The following is a 19781-nucleotide window of genomic DNA, read 5'->3' on the forward strand; positions in this document are numbered from 1 at the left end:
AGGCGTCGTCGTGGCCGCCCGCATGCGCGTGACGCACGCCGACGTCACTGCGCCTCGCCCCGCCCCCGGCCGGCGGCGGGAATCTTCCCCGGACGCTTGCCTGACGGAGCGTCGCGCCTTCTGGGCTCTCCTAGGAAGCCATAGTTTATGACGCCATGGCCGCCGCCTTGGCTGGACTCACGTTGCCCGCTGTCGTGGAGGAGCTCCTGAGTGAGATGGCCGCGGCGGTGCAGGAGAACGCGCGAAGTACGGGCCGGAGGGCGTGCGTAGCTGCGTTGCGGGCGGTGGACCTGGCACGACGGGGCGGGGAGGCGAGAGGCGGAGTTCCCTGGGCCTGCGGGGCGCCGGGTTGGGGCCCCGCCCCCGCGCTCCATGCCCTGGTCTCTGGGTTCTTTATTCCGTCTGGTTCTATTACCAAGCCCCAGTTCGTAAAAGATAAATAGAAAGGAAGGAAAAGAAGATCTAAATTTGTTCAGGAGCAGCGCAGTGGTTCCCTGCAGGCCAGGGGGGGCTGTAGGAACAGAAGTGCTGAGCGCTGTCCCGAAACCCTTCACAAGGGGCATCGGGCTGGGACAGCGTAGGGCACGGGAGTCTGCAGGGACGTTCGGAAAGGTGGGGTTCTGAATCACTCAACTTGCCTGTGGTATCCCCGCCCCTAAAATCTTAAATTAATTTTAAAGTTAATCCTCTTGTACCCTGCGTGCACCAAATATTTTAGAGCCACAAAACCCAAATGCATACGCAGTAACTGGAATTAATCGGGATCTTGTGAGAAGCACCTTTTATTTCTCTGACCAGCAGAGGATGCTCTGTGACTGTGCTTACCAAATCATCGAGGTGATCTCAAGATGTGTTCTCAGCATAGTAGTATTAAGACGATAATTCTAATGAAAATGCATTGACAAATTAGAATTACTTAACCAGTGTAAAAAGAGTCACTTAATAGTAGTTCAGGACTCAAAACTGCCACTGCTTATTCACTTGGGTGGCTTTTGTTTTATTTATTTTATTTTTAATTTTTTTTTTAACGTTTATTTATTTTTTGAGATAGAGAGGGGCAGAGAGAGAGGGAGACACAGAATCGGAAGCAGGCTCCAGGCTCTGAGCCATCAGCCCAGAGCCCGACGCGGGGCTCGAACTCACGGACCGCGAGATCGTGACCTGAGCTGAAGTCGGACGATCAAGCTCAACCGACTGCGCCACCCAGGCGCCCCGGGTGGCTTTTGTTTTAAAAGGACTGCACTTTTGGGGCGCCTGTGTGGCTCATTTGGTGAAGCATGGGATTCTTGATTTTGGCTAGGGTTGATTTCTTGGTTTTGTGAGATCAAGCCCAGAGTCAGGCTCTGCGTTGACAGTGTGGAGCCTGCTTGGGATTGTCTCTCTCCTCTCCGCCCCTCCCGCCTCAAATTAAATAAACTTAAAAAAAAAAAAAAAAAAGGGATTGGACTCCGAAAGGGTTTGTCTTGAGTTCCTGCTTTTAAAGGGTTGAGAAAAGTAAGCTGTGCTAACACAAACATAGTATATTCCCTTAAAAGGTTAGGCCAGCCAGGTATTCAAACATGTTCAAAACCCCAAAAGAATGGGGAGAAAAACCAATCTGTTAGCTCAAACAGTGGTTGCAAAAAGCGGGTCTGTCTGAATGGGTTAATCTATACACAGTGACACTCTTGGAGAAGGCCCAATAGGTGCCCCTGATGCTCATGGCTGAGACCGAGGACCCACTGCCATTGATTCATGTTTATTTCCAGCAGAACCTTTTTCTGCTATTTCAAAATATTTGTCCCAGATAGTAATACACTCTTCCTGATCTGTATCCTTCAATGATAATTTTTTTGGATCAAGATTTGAGTTTACACTTGTATGATGATGTGATATGTATCACATTTGGGCCAGTAGGAAGCAATTATTTGTCCTTTCCTGTGTAACTTTTTGTTTTCCTTGGAATTACAGCTGTTGTGGTTGTGTTTGTTTCTTTAATTTTCTATGTATTTATCCCCAGTTCAACCTCAGACTCTTTACCAGTGTTCTAAATGTCTGCTCAAGATGTTCAGATAAGTGAGATGTTCTATCAATTTCATTTTCCTATAGAAATCTCTCCTAGAGCTTAGAGTTGATCGAACATGAGCTGACTGCTCTCCTGGATATCTCCTGAGATCTTCCTTCACCATTTTTATCCTAGGAATTCTCTTACCTATGTTGAGCTGTGTGTGTAGTGTATCTACAATGTTCTTTTTCTGGGTTTACTATCTTATTTTATAGAGCACATACACTAGTAGCTTCATGAAGAAGAACACATGAGGTGTACTTTTTGAACCTTTACATGTCTGAAAAGTTTTTTTTTTCTTTTTTTTAATGTTTATGTATTTTTGAGAGAGACAGAGAGAGACAGAGCACACGTGGGGGAGGGGCAGAGAGAGGAGACATAGAATCCGAAGCAGGCTCCAGGCCCTGAGCTGTCAGCACAGAGCTCGAACTCCAGAACTGTGAAATCATAACCTGAGCTGAAATCAAAGAGTCGGGTGCTTGACTGAGCCACCTAGGAGCCCCTAAAATTTACTTTAAAAGAGTCTTTATTAACTTTAGCCCCCCTGCTTCATCCCTACCTGTAAAACTACCCAGTGCTACTAATTTCTGAGGATTTTAGGGGGGAAGAGGGTACGTTATTGTTTGGTTTTCTCCATTGCTAGCTTAGGATTCAGTTTCCTCAGGTCTTGTGAATTATTTTCCAGTGTATCTTAGCAGTTGTCTCTCCCTGTCCTTTCATGCCTGGGAGTTTATGTTAAAAAAAAAAAAAAAATCCTTGTGTTATTGTTTATTGGGGTGTTTGGAAGAAGTAAAATTAGATGCATAAGCTTAATCACCATCTTACACAAAAACCTTTTTGGTTACAGTCTTTTAAAGGTTTTTGTGCCTGTGGGGTCACTGGTTTAACATGATTAACTCTCTTTCCATTCTTGTTTTACAGTTCCTGATGAGCATTTATCATTGTAAGTATATATCCTGTTGTAATTTTTTTTTTTAAAAAACCATTTTTTTTTAAGTTTATTTAATTTGACAGAAAGAATGTGTGCATGAGCAGGGGAGGAGCAGAGAGAGGGAGAGAGAGAATCCCTAGCAGGCTCTGCACTGTCAGCCCAGAGTCCGACGCAGGGCTTGATCTCACAAATTGAGATCATGACCTGAGCCAAATCAAGAGTCGGATACTCAACCGACTAAGCCACCCAGGCACCCCCATTAATGTGTTTTAAAAGTCAGATCCTTTCAACATCAACTATTGATTTTTAAAAATACCCTTACTAAATTGAGAACAATGTTTTCTTGACAGGATTGTTAAAAATCTGTCCAATAGCCAATACCACATTTGACAGTACAGGGCATTCTTGTGTTGTCTTATTTGTCATTTTTGTTTAACATTGTTCTAGAAGTTGTAGCTGTTAGCCTAACACCTGAAAAAGAAATTAGAGGCATACCTATTTGTAAGAAAAGACAGCTATCATTATTTGTAGATGATACAACTTTTTAAAAACCAAGAGAATAAAGTTTTTGTATTACAGAAATTAAAAATTGTTTTCCTTCACGTACAAAGTTCAAAAATATAACTATTTTCAATAGCAACAAAAAGGTGAAAGCTACCTAGGAATAAGTGACATTTAATTGTATACGCATATGTACACATTTATTTATTTAGAGAGAATGAGAGAGAGTGGGGGGGGTGCACAGGGAGAGGGAGAGAGAGAGTATCTAAAGCAGGCTCCATGCCTAATGCAGAGCCTGATGCAGGGTTCAGTCTCACAACCATGAGATCATGATCTGAGCTGAAATCAAGAGTCGGACTCTTAACCAACCGAGCCACCCAGGCACCCCAGTATGCTTATATTTTAAAGGTCTAGAAAGATATATACCAACCTGTACCAGTGGCTTTCTTAGAGGAAAGAAAAGAGATAGAATTTAGGTTTAGAAAAGGTTTTAACCTTTTCTCTATTAAATTTTTTACAGAGATTATGTATTAGAAAAAAATTACTTTTAAAACAAAATAGGGAAATAATAAAAATGTAAATTAGCCAAAAATTTTGGAGAAAAGGGTTAATATTACTAGTGATCATAAATATGCAAGTTAAAATAATGACACAACTTTCCATCTATAAAACTGGCTACCACAGAAAAGATGTTGGTAAGAATGTCCTAGATGTTGGCAACAGCATGGAGAAAAGGGTAATTGATACCCTGCTGGTAGGAGTGTAAATTGGAAAGTAATCTGGCAACAGGTTATAAGAGCTTTAAAACATACATATTCTTTGGCTTACAAATTCCACTGAAAAGAATGTATCCCAAGGAGGTAATCATGAATGTTCATAAAGATTTCATCCAGTATTGCTTATAGTAGCAAAAGCAAAAACAAAAAACCACCTGGAAACAATCTAGTTATTCACATTAGATTTAATAAACCCTAATTATCCAAAAATGGAGTTTGGGGAAAAGTAAAGTAATTCATCTTTATAATGGAATTCTTTGTAACTATTAAGAGTGATATAAAAAATACTGCATTGAAGAGGTATTCACAATAAAGTTACAAAAGCAGGTTTAAAAATTCTTGTTTATTTTTAAAGTTAACTGTGATTAATAAAGTTATGACCAAATTTTATTTATTTTTCTTTGTCCATAGATAATCTTCATATGTTTAATGTAAAAAATTTAAAACTCTTCCCATTCAAATGGTTTGTTGTGTAAAGAGACTGGTTTGTTGGGAAATTAAGAAGTTGAACATGTTAATTTTGAATACTTAGTAGCTCTGTCTTTATGTTTTGTGTCAGATCTTATGAGTTCTTTAAAACATTAACTTTCCCATTTTCGTTCAACCAGGCCACTTTATTTTCCAGTTTATAAAAGTAACTCCTACCCGTAAAAAAATGTTATTGGAAAATAAAACATGAAAAATGTCAACAATCATACCACCCAGTGATAATCACTGTTACAGTTGGGTTTATTGCCTTTTTATTTAAATTAAATGTTTTATTTTGAGATAATTGTGAATTTTATTAAGAAAAAAATTTTTAGCATGATTGAGAGTTTCTAAATAACCAATTTTGTGCCCAGCCTTTCTCACTTAACACAAGAATTTTTTCACATACCAAATTTTTTTCTGATCATTTAACAGATGGTTAGCCTTTACTACTAATGCAAAAAAGAACAAATTAACACCCACCAAAGGGGTTATGAAGAACTGACAAGGGGGACACCTGGGGGGCTCAGTTGGTTAAGCGTCCGACTTCAGTTCAGGTCATGATCTCACGATTTGCGGGTTCACAGATTCTGTCTCCCTCTCTCTCTGCCCCTCCCCCACTCACACTCTGTCTCTGTCTCAAAGATAAATAAATTTTTTTAAAAAAAAGAAAGAAAAACTCTGACAATACTGGTATTGGTTAGGATGTGGGAAAATAGAACTCTTAAACAATGCTAGTGGGGCTGCGCTGTTTCCACTGTGGAAAACTATTGGCAACACCTATTAAAGTTGAAAAATGCACACATCCTAAGGCTCAGCAGTTCTACGTATAGAACCAGGAAGAACTAAGGGACATATACGGGGATAATTGAGTATTATTTATAATGTGAAATAGAAATGATCAGAATGCCTGTCAATAGGGTACTTAAAAAACAAGATGCATGTACATACAATGGTATATTATTCAAAAGTTAAATTAAAAAATATATATTGAGGTGCCTGGCTGGCTCAGGTGGTAGAGCGTGCAACTCTTGATCTCGGGGTTGTGAGTTCAAGCCCCACATTGGGTATAGAGATCACTTAAAAATAAAACCTTGGGGTGCCTAGATGGCTCAGCTGGTTAAGCGTCTTGACTCTTGATTTCAGCTCAGGTTATGATCTCACAGTTCATGAGCTTGAGCCCCGCATCGGGCTCTGCTCTGACAGCATGGAGCCTGCTTGGGATTCTCTCTCTCCCTCTCTCTCTGCCCCTACCCTGCTCATGCTCTTTCTTTCAAAATAAATAAACTTTTAAGTAAAATAAAGTAAAATAGATATAGATACATGAATAGATACATAGATACATGAATATACATATATATAATATGCATCATTTTTAAAAGCACATTGAAAAAAAAAACAGGTTGCCAAAAATGCCTACAATATATCTTTTATGTTTTAAAACTTATAAGACATCCTGAAAACATTATTACACTATATGTTAACTGACCTGGATTTAAATAAAAATTAAAAAAACCTTTTTTTGTTTTAATCTTTATTTTTGAGAGAGAGAGAGACAGAATGCAAGCAGGGGAGGAACAGAAAGAGAGGGAGACACAGAATGTGAAGCAGGCTCCAGGCTCCAAGCTGTCAGCGCAGAGCCCGATGCGGGGCTTGAACCCACAGACTTCGAGATCATGACCTGAGCCGAAATCGAACGCTCAACCAACTGAGCCACCCAGGCACCCCTGGATTTAAATAAAATTAAAAAAAAATAGTAATGAAAAAACTTACAATACCACATGTATATATATGTATACATATGTATATGCGTGTGTGTGCGAAGTATACATATTCAATGTACTAAGTATAATAAAATATAAAAACGTTAACAGGAAGGAAACCAACCAATGCATGCAGTTGCCTCAGGGATGAAAGGAAGTTGGGAATAAGAACAGGAAGCACTATGAAGTATAAACAGGGTTTTATCTGCAAACGTAACATTCTGGGGGGTTAATTACATGGGTTTCTCCTATATTGCCTTTTTTTTTTTTTTTTCAAATTAAAATGAAATGAATTGTTTGCAACTGCCAGTTGTGATCCTTTGGGCGAAGTTGCTGAGGTGACAGGCAGTCTAACCTGTAGCCTCTCTGTTTCTCAGGCTGAAGTTCATCTTTGGCCCATCAGCCATTCAGGCCTTGGACCTTGTTGATCGACAGTCCATCACCTTAATCTCATCGCCCAGTGGGAGGCGTGTTTACCAGGTAGAAATCCAGAGGTGGGGATTATCTCAGCAAGAAATCCCTTAGGACAAAATGTTTTCGTGAATCTCAATGGAAACTGATGACCAGCCTTAAATATTTCCTGGATTATAGAAGAACATTTGACCCAGCTTAGTAAAATTAAGTATTAGTAATTAAGATAAGATACATATGACCTATTAACCCTGCCCAGGAGCAACATACAGAACCAGCAATGATGTGGAGAGGCGGTTTTCTCAAGTCTAAGGGAGTATAGTTGACTTTTCTTTCCCAGGTTTGATAACAAGCACTTTTCCTCAAAAAACTGGGTTGATATTTCCATCTTGTTCATTATCTGTCGCCTACAAGCAAATGCCAGAATATTTTGAGGTCTTTCTATATGCTCAGATTGATCTGTCAGAAGTGATCTTTCAAAACTGTTGTCAGGAAGTATTAAGTATACCAGATGGAAGCAGTCTACTTGGACCTTAGTTTTGCCCTCTGCAATTTAAGATAGGTAGATTTGTAAAGTAATAGCCTCCGAACAGACTCTGAAAGACTCAGATTTCCATGTCTTGTTGCTATTTCCCACCAAAAACCCAACAAGGTATTTATCGTTCAGGAAACTGAGATGCAGAAGAGTGAATTAACAGTCATATCTGGCAGCTGGGACTTGTAACTGCTGCCCTACAGTGTCTCTTTTTATATATAAATGGGGCCACATTCCATTCCCACTCCTCCGCCCCCCCAATTTAGCTATATGATACCATGTAAGTGCAGTGAGATTGAGGGAAGGGAAGGTTGTGAATGAAGAACATTGGCATTTTGTGTCTGGCTTGGAAGGAGTAACAAAGCCATCAGCTCTAGTATGTAATCTAGGTCTTGCTGAAGACCAGGAAGAGACGGGAGTTTTTCAGTGTTTGGATTCTTGTTTATTTATGATGAACTTCTCAGAGCTGAGACCATGTCCGTTAATTCTTAGTGAGAGAATGAGCAAAGCCTGCTTGGTGCCTTTGGTTAGTGAATTAACCCGCTGTTTCACATGGTAGCATAACTTAACCAGTCTGGCAAAATCTTCATTCATTTCTTCATTAAGGAAAATGATGTGACTAATGTTGAGTGCCGCAGTTAGAAATTTCGGGTCGTATTTACTTAAAAGAGGCTGCCTGTTAGAATTTTGTCGGGGCGAACTTAGCAGATAAAATACCTCAAACAAAATCTTTCAGATTTTTTTTTTTTTTTTAATTTTTTTTTTCAACGTTTTTTATTTATTTTTGGGACAGAGAGAGACAGAGCATGAACGGGGGAGGGGCAGAGAGAGAGGGAGACACAGAATCGGAAACAGGCTCCAGGCTCCGAGCCATCAGCCCAGAGCCTGACGCGGGGCTCGAACTCACAGACCGCGAGATCGTGACCTGGCTGAAGTCGGACGCTTAACCGACTGCGCCACCCAGGCGCCCCAAAATCTTTCAGATTTTAAGTAATGACTAGGTCACAGACCTAGAGGACAGAAGGCTTAACAGATCACAGCTATTAAATGATATTGTGCCTGACGAGGTTTTTCCATTTCTCTGCCTAGTGTGTTTATTGGGGGTTTCTATGTAGCTAAAGTACCCGGAACAAGAAGGGCCTGTGAGTTTTTCCCACATCGTTTAGTTTGACTTTTTGTCTCCGTTCCAGTGTTAGCATTATACCTGACCTGCACCTCTAGTCTTCTCGTTCTGTGATCTGGCCATTACTTAAAGTCTGAAAGATTTTGTTTGAGATATTTTCATTATCGTTGCCTTGTTGTTTCTTCCAAGGTTGCCACGGCTTACTTAACTTCCCTCATTCCCAGCCTGTACCATATCACATTGCTTTATTCATCATAAAAATGCTAACTTCCTAGTACTGTGGCCTTCAGCTTGGACTTTGAATTAAATGAAGCTGTAGAAATCTTACGTCCACCCTCAATTTAACCTTAATGGTTTCCTTGTATACTAACATAGTCAGAATTTGGCTTTAGTCAGAGGTTCTCTGACATGATAAAAGTTGAGTCAGACACTATCTTGATATCCTGCTAGTCTCTTTCCATAGGTCAACCTGATACTCGCACTGTCCTCCTCCAGGTACAGTGGTAATTACTGCAAAGTCACCACTACGTTGTTGTCACCTGAGTCGCTTTTCTGTAAACTTTTTTGGTTCAGGTAGGGAGGGGGAGGCATCGGTCAGGAGAGGCTAAGTTATGCTGTGGTTAACAAATTTCAGAGGCTCACGAAAACAAAGTTTTGTGTCTTGTTGCTGCCTCATATCCACTGAGAGTTCATTGCAGCTCTGCTCCAAAACATCGTCACACAGGGATCCCAGCTAGTGTGGCAGTCCTTCTCTGGAATATTGTGGATCTCACAGCAGAGAGAAAAGAGGATGTGGTGTGTGCCAATCTTTAATGTTTCTGCTTGGCTACTCACATTTTATTGGCTGAAGCAGGTCACATAGCCAGGGGTATTTAATAGGGCAGGAATGTATAATCTTCTTTCAGAGAGAGGCACTGAACACAGGAAACAATAAATAATACATTTAGCACTATGATGGCTCCTAAAAGGCTTGGAGCAATCATAAAATAAAACTATACTTGTGAATGGATGCCCATCTAGGTGGGTCATACTTCTTAGAACCCAACTGGAACCACAGCAGACGTCCTCCAAGTGAAGTTCATACGAGTCTGCTCTTGGGTCTCAGTATTCTATTTCCCACGTGTTACTTTTTTCTAAAATCTGTCTCCTTCTGGGGATGAACATTCCAGACTATGAGTGGGAGAAGTGGGGCACTTCCTGTAAGAGGAGGTCATTTTTCCATTGAAGGATAAAGCAATTGAATTAGATAATCCCTGAGGTCAATTTCCAGTTCTAATCATTTCTGACTCAGATTTTTACCTTATTATTGGGTTTATTAGTCATCTGATGCTAGATAAGGAAGAAGCAAATTCAAAATTTGCTATCACAACAGTGTTTACTGCCTTGGATGCTTGAACATTTTACTTTTAGTCTCAGCCAGCCTTTGAAAGCGTCAGGCAAGGGAACCCCTGTAGAATTTCTTCCCATCCCTAAGTCACCTGGCATTTATTCAGCATCATGCAGGGTATTCTCATGGATTGGGGGCCCACTAAAAGAAGGGAGCTGAGGAACCATTCAAGTGAGTGTAGAATTCCAGAGGCTTGTGCCTGCTTAAATTTAAATCCAGGGAGAAGAAACATAGGAGATAAAGGAAGAAATCTAAAGTTTTATTCATCGGTAATAGTTGGAGACCTAAGAATTGTTCATGTCACTGCTGGATATTGGGTTTTTCCCCAGGATTAAGTGGAGAACAGTCTGCTTTCTAGCTGCTGTCAGTTTGACAAACGAGCATGACACTTGGAACACTGCTATTCTGTTGAAGCGTTACCTGTTGCTTTATTCTTTGTTGGGGAGAAAGAAGGAAGAATCTTAGGAGTGCTGACTTTTTTTTTTTTTTTTTAATCCTGGCCTTTTCATTCAGATTGCCATCTTGGAGCCTAAAACTAATTTGAAAGCCCTGTGGCAAATTCCTAAGTGGCATCTCACGGTAAAATAACCTTCAGGATGTTTCTGCTTCCTTGGATACTGATTTTACACTTCCAGTTTGGAAATTAACTCCAGGAGTGAAGCCCTTAACATTTTTGGTTTGGGCTCCCTGGTGGTAGAGAGGCTTAAACAAGTGATTTCTCTGACAAGTTTGTCCACCACAGACACATCATAATTTCACTGTACGTCTCCTTTTTGTCCCTTGCCTGCCAACAAGGCGATTTGTTCTTGGACTAGGCCTCTTACCAACCCCTCCTCCTATCTGCGTCCTCTTTCCATCCTGCTAGGTGAATCGGCAGATCCAGGCGTGCCTCGTTCTGAGACCTCCACCCTGAGCAGCTGAGTCATCCCTTTTGCAGGCTTCTTTGCTTTATTTATTCTCCTTGCTCTCAAACGGTTTTCAAGAGGCCTTTCCTACTTTCTCTGGAAGACCTGTATTTCTGCCTCACTGCTTGCTCTTTACCTGTTCCACACTTTGTTTAGGTGTGCGGCGGAAGCTTCAGAAATGTACACACATGTTGTGCAATACCAGAGGCTGAGAAACACCACAATAATGTGTATCTGAGGGGACCTTTCCCGTCCACCTGTTTTCTAGGCAGCCCATGGAGTGGACCCTGTAAATCACTAGGCGGAGGAACAAAATGGCTCATGTGGATGGTTTAACTAGCCTGAAACTCCTGTTTTCATGGTCTGAAGTCCTCAAGGACAGAACCTGTACATGGGGAAGTTGAGTTTTCACTTTTGTGTAAGACGTTACCGCAGCCCTTCCCAGTACGGTTTGCAGAGCTGCTCTGAGTCATCAGGCGGATAAATTCAGGGAAGGGAAGCGCTTTTCCAGCGCACCTTTTGAAGTCTGATCCCATCTGTCCTTTTCTTTATAGGTACTTGGAAGTTCTGGTAAAACGTACACTTGTTTGGCTTCTTGTCATTACTGTTCATGTCCTGCGTTTGCCTTCTCCGTGCTGCGGAAGAGTGACAGCCTGCTGGTGAGGATGGGGAAGGCTCTTCCCACTGCAGTCGAATTAGGAGGGAAATTCTTGGCCCCCTTAGCATGGTTTAAGAGTTGTACAAAGTGAGAATTTTTACTACCTGTTGAAGCAAATGGTTTACTGTCCTGGATTTCAGTCCTCTCTTTTGGGTTTACCCTCCCAAAATGCACTGTCATTTTTTACATCCACATTCATTTCCCAATTGTTTATTTAAAAGGTTACAGGTGAAACTTTGGGGAGGGCAGCAAGGTAATCTCGAAAGTTGGCACTGGGAAATTAGACGGCCCAACAAAAATAGGAACTAAAGTGACTGCTGGCGACTTTGCATATCCCCAACTCAGCTACGAGGTATTTCTTCCCACTACACCCATAAGACAGCCTGGCACTTAGCCACACTTGATTTTCACCATGGGGCAGGAGAGCACATTGATATTTCTGCCGATTTCACAGGAGCCCAGAGCACCAAGCAGGAGCAAGACATACTCACACAACTCCCTGTTCCAAAGGAGAACAGCATTACCCACCTAAGAGCAGGTAGCTATTTTGTCAGTCTTCCCAAGGAAAATTATAGTATCCACTCCATTCTTCCCCTTTCTTTTACACTGTTAACTTTGTAAACATCTTGGGAATGGCGGTGGGAAGTTGGGCATCTCATTGTTGAAAGGCCGCATTTGCAGCTGATGTGCCCTAAGTTTGTTTCACCTGTAAAATGACAGGATTAAATTAGGGCCCCTGCAATATCTAAGCTGTGTGTTCTGTGACATAAGGCGCAGCACTTCCCCACAGGCTGCTGTCTGTGAGGGTTCTGCTCACCACCCTCCCCCGTAGTACAGCACAGTGGTTAAGGGAGCGTAGACTCTGGGCACATGGGTAGAATGGGGATAAGACCTGTCCTCATGGGGTAGCTGACAGATTTAAGTGAGACAATCTGTGGGAAGCACTGAGCAACACAGTAAGTCAAGGAACGTTCGCCATCGCTGCGAATAGCTTTCTGAAGGCCGGAAGAAAGAGGCAGAGCCAAAGACTGCAATGAGGGGCCTGTCTTGCTTCTCACTGTGGGTGATACACCCTGTGCCAGCTGGGCCTAAACTTTCCCAAAACAACAGGCAAAGTAAAACTTCCTTTATCCCCTCTGATTTCCAGAAAAGAATACATTTGTGTCACCTTTGTGTGCAGTTTTTAGGTAGCAAGTCTTTAATCTGTGTGCCCACTCCTTTCCTGCTAAATTTAGTGACAGGTCTTGGTTATCTCAGCCCTGCCGAGTAACAGAAATGTGTTTTGTATTCCAGTGCAAGCATCTCTTGGCAGTTTATCTTAGCCAGGTGACAGGAACCTGCCGACAGCTGAAGGTCTCTGACAAGCAACTGACAGACGTATTATTTGCAGAGAAGAAACAAAAAGCATAAAAGGTGTAAATTAAGCATCATTATCTTTCAAAATAGAAGTCCCACCAGGAAACACGTGGTTCACATGGAAGAGAGGTGAAATAATCTTCTGGAGACTTCTTGTTACTGTCCCTCTTCCCTCCTGGACAAGAGACTGTGAGTTGCAACCCAGGATGTGTGTATGGTTTGAAGTTCTGTACAGTTCTTGTGGAAAATCAGAACCCACCTGTGAGGCCCTTGGATACATTTCTGAGATGGAATCAAGCATTTTAGACTCAAACAAACCCTAATATCTATCACACCCTGTCTGCAATTAGATTAAGTTACTGAAGTACTTAGTAATTTGTAAGAGGTTGGAATGGTAGATGAAACTGGTAAGAAAAAGTTTAGATGAGTTAAGTGTTACTTCTTTTCTTTGGGTCCAGGGAATCACCCTGCAGCAACAAAAGAGCAGAGCAGAGCTATGGCTAAGCAGCAGCAACTATAAAAAGACTGCAGGGTTTTAGTTTCACTGAGCTTCAGCTCCCGGTGGTGTTGCCAAAAAAGCTTACATAAGCTGTATTGTTAGAAAGGTGTATCTGAAGCAAGGAAAGGGCTGGTCTTGTTCTGCGTGCGTTTCTGAGCTTTATAAGAAGCCAAATGAAGGAAGAGACTGAAAGTCATGCCCTGAAGGAAGTAGAGAAACCACTAGGGATTTCCAGTCTGAACAAGAAAACGCAAAAGAGACTCCAAGAGAAGAGTTTTAGAAGGGAGGGAGATGGGACTCGTCTGGACCCCAAGAGAGTGAGGGGTAAGGACAGATGGCAGTGAAGATGAGGCCACCTCAGCCCAGAAGAACTTCCTAAGGAAAGCCATTCATGGCCAGAACGGGAGCCTGGAAGGCCAGGCATGCTCTCTGCGGGGCTTGCACACCTGCAGCATCCTTGTGCAGACATTACAGCAGTGAACACACAGAGGGGAGAGACTTTACGGCCCAGGAAACACGAGGTGCAGGTGCTGGAGAGCCGTGTGACCGGCTCACAGGCAGTGCAGCGTTCTCTGGTGGCCAGAGCCTCGGCTTCCGTGGAGGCGCAGCACACAAAAGCTGTCAGGACTTTCCTACTTGGGAAGCTTGGGCTGGGTATAAACTTCTCCCTTTAAGCAGTCTTCAGAACAAAGAATAGAAGGTAGATTCAGCACCCTGAGCTTGTTTTTTAAGTTTTATTTTTATTTCATGTCATACACATACACAGTTCTAGGATTTTACTTATTAAAATTTTCACACTTGGGCTCCAGCAACTTGGCCAAACGTCAGCTTGGTAGAGAACTAAAAATCACTGCCTAACCCTAGAAGGGGAAGATGCAGTCTGGAAGAGGAGGGATCCATCCCATTTCTCCAGTTTCTTCCTCTAGGGTATGGCTTTGCAGTATGCGGAGAAGAATGTTAGGAAAATTGTTATCTGATATTCTGCTTCAGAACTTATTCAAGTGTCATGTCCCCAAATAAATACAGCAGTTTCTTGACTGAAGAATTAAACTTTTAATTTTCCTGGTCACCTTCCTAGGAATAAGTATGTATTTTTAGTATGTCTAACTTTTGTTTTTCCATTGCTTCTAAATTAAAAAATATTTTTATTACAATAGTTCACAGTGTTTCACAGTAAAATAGTTTCATTTTCTACCAAAAAAGAGGCAGACTCTTAAAAAAAAAAAAAAAAAAAAAAAAGTCTTTTATAATCCATTCAAGCCATCAGCATCATCCACACAGTGGGAGCATCCAGAAAGAACCATAAACACATTTGTGAGCCTTTGGAGCCTACTAATAACATGTACATATTAGCTAGGTATGTGGTGACTCCAGGGGAGTACTTAAAAGAGGCAGCCCATATGCTTACAAGGTGTAGCCGTCTTTAACATTGGGAATCAGCTGGTCACGTCCTGTCTGTCCCTTTATTGTGAATTTATGCCTTCTTAAAGAGGCCAGGACCTAGGTCATAGGCCCACATCGAGAGCAGGCTGCACCCCTGGCTGCCCATTCCCACTCTTGAGGACATCTGTCTGGCAAAGAACATACCTGGAGATGATTTTGTGAAAAGTATAGCGGAAGTCTCGGTTCCGATAGGCATAGACGATGGGATTGACAACTGAGTTGGCATGTGACAGGAGAATGGCCATGTTCATTGCCCACTTGGGCTTATCCTTAGCCCGAGCTGGCTGGAAAAGAGTGACACAGTTGATGGCGTGTACTGGCAACCAGCACAGAGCAAAAATCCCAACGATCATGGCCAGGGACTTGGCTGCATGGATCTCCCGCTGGATGATGGTCCTTGAGTGGTCCATCAGCTCAGTGCGCTGAAGCTGCTTGCAGGCCACCATGAAGATATTGATGTAGATCACCAGCATAATGAGCAGTGGGGGCAGGACACACCCAAAGAAGTTGAAATAGACCATGTAGCTCATGGGGACCACATTCTCAAAAAGACACTTCACGAGGCAACAGCTTTCATTTGTGGCTCCATCCCAGGGTTCCGTGCAGTTGTTGATGGCACTGTCTTTACTGTTCCACCCCAGGAATGGAGTCAGTCCGATGCCAAAGGCAAGGACCCAGAGGCCAGCAATGACTCCTCTCGCTCGGGGCCCAGTGACCAAACTCTTATACCTGTTCAAAAGAACATCATCTGTTATCGTCAGCTTGCAGTACTCTGTAACCAGAGTCCAAGACCCCCACCTCTGCTTTTGTTCCATGGTCTTTCCCCATGACAGCCTTTCAGGTTCACCCTCAAAGGGCACCACAGCCTTTTACCCTCAACATGAAACCCGCAAAATCAGTATGAACAGTTTTGGTCTAACAAGCTCAATAAGATTTTCATTCTTGACTTACTAGCTCATCTCTGTTGGCCACAACGGTCAGTGGGAAGTGGGAGAAGTCTCAGAGGGTGCTTTCTAATTACCCACATACCGACTTATGAGCACAGGTCTTCTATAAGGCGCTGCTCGAAGTGGTGAGCTACGTCAGTAAACAGAACACACAAGATCCATGCTTTTCAAAAGCTTACATTCTAGTGGGCGGGTGGGGGGGGGGGGACGACTTATAACGAACAACAAACGTATATCAGTAAGTTGTATGATATGTTAGAAGGAGAGGTGTGGTGTGAAAAGAGAAAAAGCAGAGTAAGGAAGACCAAGACTGGCAGGGACTGCGGTTTTCGAGAGGATGTTCCAAGGCAGCTTCATCAGTAAGGTGCCATCTGAACTAAAGTTGAGGAAGTGAGAATTGGAGCCCCCAGGAGTCACCACTCCTTGGTGGCTCTGGGCAAGAATCCTTCTGGTCCCCCACAAATACACAAGAGATCTGTCCCAGACGATGGGAAGAATCCTGCCTGAATACCTCTGGAAACTGCTAGAGAACAACACTTCTGGTGATGCCCCTCTCTCTGTTAGCAGCAAAGTGGATAAAAACTGGGAAATAACTTAGCAAATATGAAATCACTCTTAGTAATTTTAAACCTTTAAAATCTTACTTAAAATTGCGAGAAATCACAATACACAATGTAGACATTCTGCCATGAACTAGTCCACATATGGTTAACAGCAAAGCTATAAAGTTGGCTATTAATAATTGATCAATAACATGTATTCAATGTAATGTATTGAGGAAATGAAAGAAAATCCTTCCTTAACCTCTAGGAAGAAGATGGGGAACTAATTCGATACACATTACCTTAAGACCTGTCTACGGGAAGTGTCCAATTTCCTGTGCCTGCAGTATAAAGCCTATACTTCTCAGCATGACCCACAGAACCCTCCAGGCCTCAGCCCCACCTACCCAGTGCCTGCCATTCCTAGCCAGCGGCTCCCTCCTGGCCCATGCTGCTCGCAACACCGATGAAACACCTGTTCCTATTTCAAGGCTCACCTCCTGTCCTGATCACCTGTCAGGCTGACGTGGCCACTCCCACTCTCTGGCCCCAGACACACACCTGGCATACAGCTTGTTTATCTGTTATGTGTGTTTTCCCCTCAACTAGAATGTCAACCTCCTGAGGACTAGGACCTTGTCCCTTTGTATTGGTATCCCAGGACCTAGCATGGTGTTTGACATATATAGTGGGTTCTTAATAATATGGCCATTATGAATACATATCTGATTTGTTGTCAAATCGGTTTAAAAGAAGATTCTACTTAGGAATACCTGATGCTATGGCCTGGACAGGCAGGAGAACCAGTACCGTTTGTTGAGGAAGTTAACAGAGACCTTGACTGGTAAGTGACCATGATCCCTAATCTTTTCTGCTCCCAAGAAGGGCAGCTCTCAGCAATTGGCAGCTCAGTTGTGGGGCCTTTACTACAAATGACCTGCTGGGCTCAGTTGCTCACTGAATTTTCCTTAGCCAAGAAATCCATCTATTTCTAAACCCTTTCTGTTCCCTTCCTCATTCAGGAATGTACAGCCATTCCTTACAAAAATGTTATTCCTGTCCATTACCTCACCAGAGAATCTATTAGTCTCTGCAGGGTAACAAGGCAGCCTCCCTAAAAGCCAGGCACTTAGAATCACAGGAATTTAGATTTATGAGGCAGGTCCTCAGAGATCAACAGTCCTGCCCGTTCTCTTTTGTTGTTCACAGGACTCAACTGTATTTAATCAAGTACTGTTGAATATAGGCTAGTCCTGAGCCGGGATGAACTGTATATTGGCTAAGCAAATCCTCTTGTAGGTGATGGTCTAGGGGGGATAAATGAGGTGGTTCGGTCAATGAGACAAAAAGTCTGCGAGGGTACTTCCGGGAAAGATGTTTACTTCTTGATGAAAGGAGGGGGACCCATGAGGAGAGCCCTTCCCCATGCCCATCCCTTTCTGCTCTTGATGCTCTTACGGGAGGCTGTGGTGCCTACAGCTGCAGCAACTGTCTTACGACCACGCGGGCTGGCCTGGAGACAAAGCAAATGGCAAAGCAGAAGGAAAGAAACCCCAGAACCATCATGGCTATGGCTCCACGTTCTAGTTAAGAGATCATTAAATGTCGATTTCTGAAGCTACTGGTAACCTGCAGCCAAAAGCATACGAACTGGAAGGGACTCTTCTCTCTTCTAATCAAAGTTCTCTCGTTTTACAAATGAGGAAACGGATACAAAGTCTGTGAGTGACAAAAGCAATATGAGAACCAAAGAGCAAAGCTAGGTCAGGACTCTCAAGCCTGTGTACCTTGCACCATATTACACTGCTGTTGTACTTGACATTTTTTAAAGCAATATTAGACACCAAGTATTCTGTACATGGAGGGATCACGGGGTGGCTTCCCACTAGAATTCAAAACAAAACTGGAATTCACAAAGCTGCTGGATGCTGCAAATGTGAAAAACTACCTTTTTTATAAATGTTTATTTTTCAGAGAGAGCGCAAGCAGGGGAGGGGCAGAGAGAGGACTAGAGAGAGAATCCCAAGCAGGCTCTAGACCTCCAGCACAGAGCCTTGCGTGGGGCTTGAACGCACAAACTGTGAAACCATGACCTGAGCCAGAATCAAGAGTCGGACGCTCAACTGACTGAGCCACCCAGACGCCCGTGACAAACTACTTTTATGCTAAATTGGCTTAGATAAGGAGAAGCAGAAGATTCCATCAGGGGAGCAGCTGGTCACCACTTTGTGAACCCCCAAACACAGCCTCTCTTCCCTGTTATTTCATGCAGAGTTCTTTCTTTGTACCAAGCACTCTGCTGTCACTGGAAACATAATCATAGCCCTCGTGGGTTGTAAAGCTAACGAAAGAGACAGAAAGTAAACAAGTAAACACGCAGATGTGTAATTACAAATCAGAATGAGTTTGGCCAAACCAAAATGAATAGGATGCAGATAAGAGAAAAACAGGAAGACTGTGGACATAGGATGTCAGGGAAGGCTTCTTTTTCAAAGGAGTAAAAAATTTGAAGAGTGGGGTGAAGAGCATTCCAGGCAGAGAGAATGGAATAAGGCTTTCAGACAGGAAAGGATTTCACTTTCCTAAAGAAGCAAAAGGAGGTGTGAGTGACCGAAGATCGGGCAGGGCCAGCCACAGGCCATGGGAAGGAAACTCGATTTTGATATTCCAAATGCCTTGGGAAGCTGTTGAAGGCTTTTAAGTGGGAATGGTAGTAACTTACGTTTTATAAAGCTCATGGTATGGAGACTGAATTTTAGGGAAGCAAGAAGGAAAGAAGGGAAGATGGGTTGCAAGGAGATGGACATCAAGAGAACAGTGGATGTCAGTATCCTGATGAAGACAGTCAGTAGAGAGAGAAGATGGAGGGAAAAGGCAAGATTATTAGGGAGCTACGAACCTGAGGAGGTTGGAGGGTGTGGGTCCAGTGCACATGTAAAGGGACACTTCTCTGCTGTGGCTCAAGTAAGGACAACAGGGACAGCGCAGGAGGGGAGGGCTGGGTGGTCAAAAGGCAGGGGCAGCAGCCCTTTTGAGAGCTGCTGTCCCCTCAGATGCTTGGGAAGAAAAGTCACTCCCTAAGGGTGAGGGCATGGCTAAGGCCCTTGAGTGGTCTTGGGAGTGGAAGCGGGAGCTCACTAGAAAAATGTGGCGGGGCGCCTGGGTGGCGCAGTCGGTTAAGCGTCCGACTTCAGCCAGGTCACGATCTCGCGGTCCGTGAGTTCGAGCCCCGCGTCAGGCTCTGGGCTGATGGCTCGGAGCCTGGAGCCTGTTTCTGATTCTGTGTCTCCCTCTCTCTCTGCCCCTCCCCCGTTCATGCTCTGTCTCTCTCTGTCCCAAAAATAAATAAAAAACGTTGAAAAAAGATTAAAAAAAAAGAAAAAAAGAAAAATGTGGCGAAGAGAGTGTGGCGGGGGGCACCTGGGTGGCTCAGTCGGTTGAGCATCTGACTTCAGCTCAGGTCATGATCTCACAGTTGACGAGTTTGAGCTC

At 43.1% G+C, this 19781-nt stretch overlaps 2 protein-coding genes across 3 annotated transcripts in view; one reads left to right on the plus strand and one right to left on the minus strand.

Moving 5' to 3' along the window:
- On the plus strand, positions 1 to 14513 carry ZSWIM7 (zinc finger SWIM-type containing 7). 2 transcript variants are annotated; one of them, XM_058704718.1, is made up of 6 exons: positions 1 to 246; positions 2966 to 2987; positions 6861 to 6963; positions 11399 to 11503; positions 11957 to 12040; positions 12796 to 12907. In XM_058704718.1, the coding sequence occupies exons 1-5, from the start codon at positions 156 to 158 to the stop codon at positions 12032 to 12034; spliced, it is 399 nt and encodes a 132-aa protein (XP_058560701.1). In that variant the 5' UTR covers positions 1 to 155; the 3' UTR covers positions 12035 to 12040; positions 12796 to 12907. The 2 variants fall into 2 exon arrangements, with proteins under 2 accessions (XP_058560701.1, XP_058560700.1); XM_058704717.1 differs by lacking the exon at positions 11957 to 12040 and having other exon boundaries at positions 15 to 246; positions 12796 to 14513.
- Positions 14078 to 19781, minus strand: part of ADORA2B (adenosine A2b receptor) — a 26072-nt gene continuing 20368 nt past the window's right edge. Inside the window, exon 2 of the mRNA XM_058704713.1 lies at positions 14078 to 15529. Within this exon, the coding sequence (XP_058560696.1) occupies positions 14863 to 15529 (667 nt within the window). The 3' untranslated portion in view covers positions 14078 to 14862. The remainder of the gene's footprint in view (positions 15530 to 19781) is intronic.

The sequence above is a fragment of the Neofelis nebulosa genome, chromosome 16, assembly GCF_028018385.1.
Source record: "Neofelis nebulosa isolate mNeoNeb1 chromosome 16, mNeoNeb1.pri, whole genome shotgun sequence".
Classification (NCBI taxonomy): Eukaryota; Metazoa; Chordata; class Mammalia; order Carnivora; family Felidae; genus Neofelis; species Neofelis nebulosa.

Excerpts from the sequence above, each read along its gene's own strand:
- ZSWIM7 (XM_058704717.1), top strand. The coding sequence starts at position 156 with ATGGCCGCCGCCTTGGCTGGACTCACGTTGCCCGCTGTCGTGGAGGAG. Across the intron at positions 247-2,965 it reads GGTGCAGGAGAACGCGCGAA|TTCCTGATGAGCATTTATCA; the intron begins GTACGGGCCGGA and ends CTTGTTTTACAG. Across the intron at positions 6,964-11,398 it reads GTGGGAGGCGTGTTTACCAG|GTACTTGGAAGTTCTGGTAA; the intron begins GTAGAAATCCAG and ends TTTTCTTTATAG.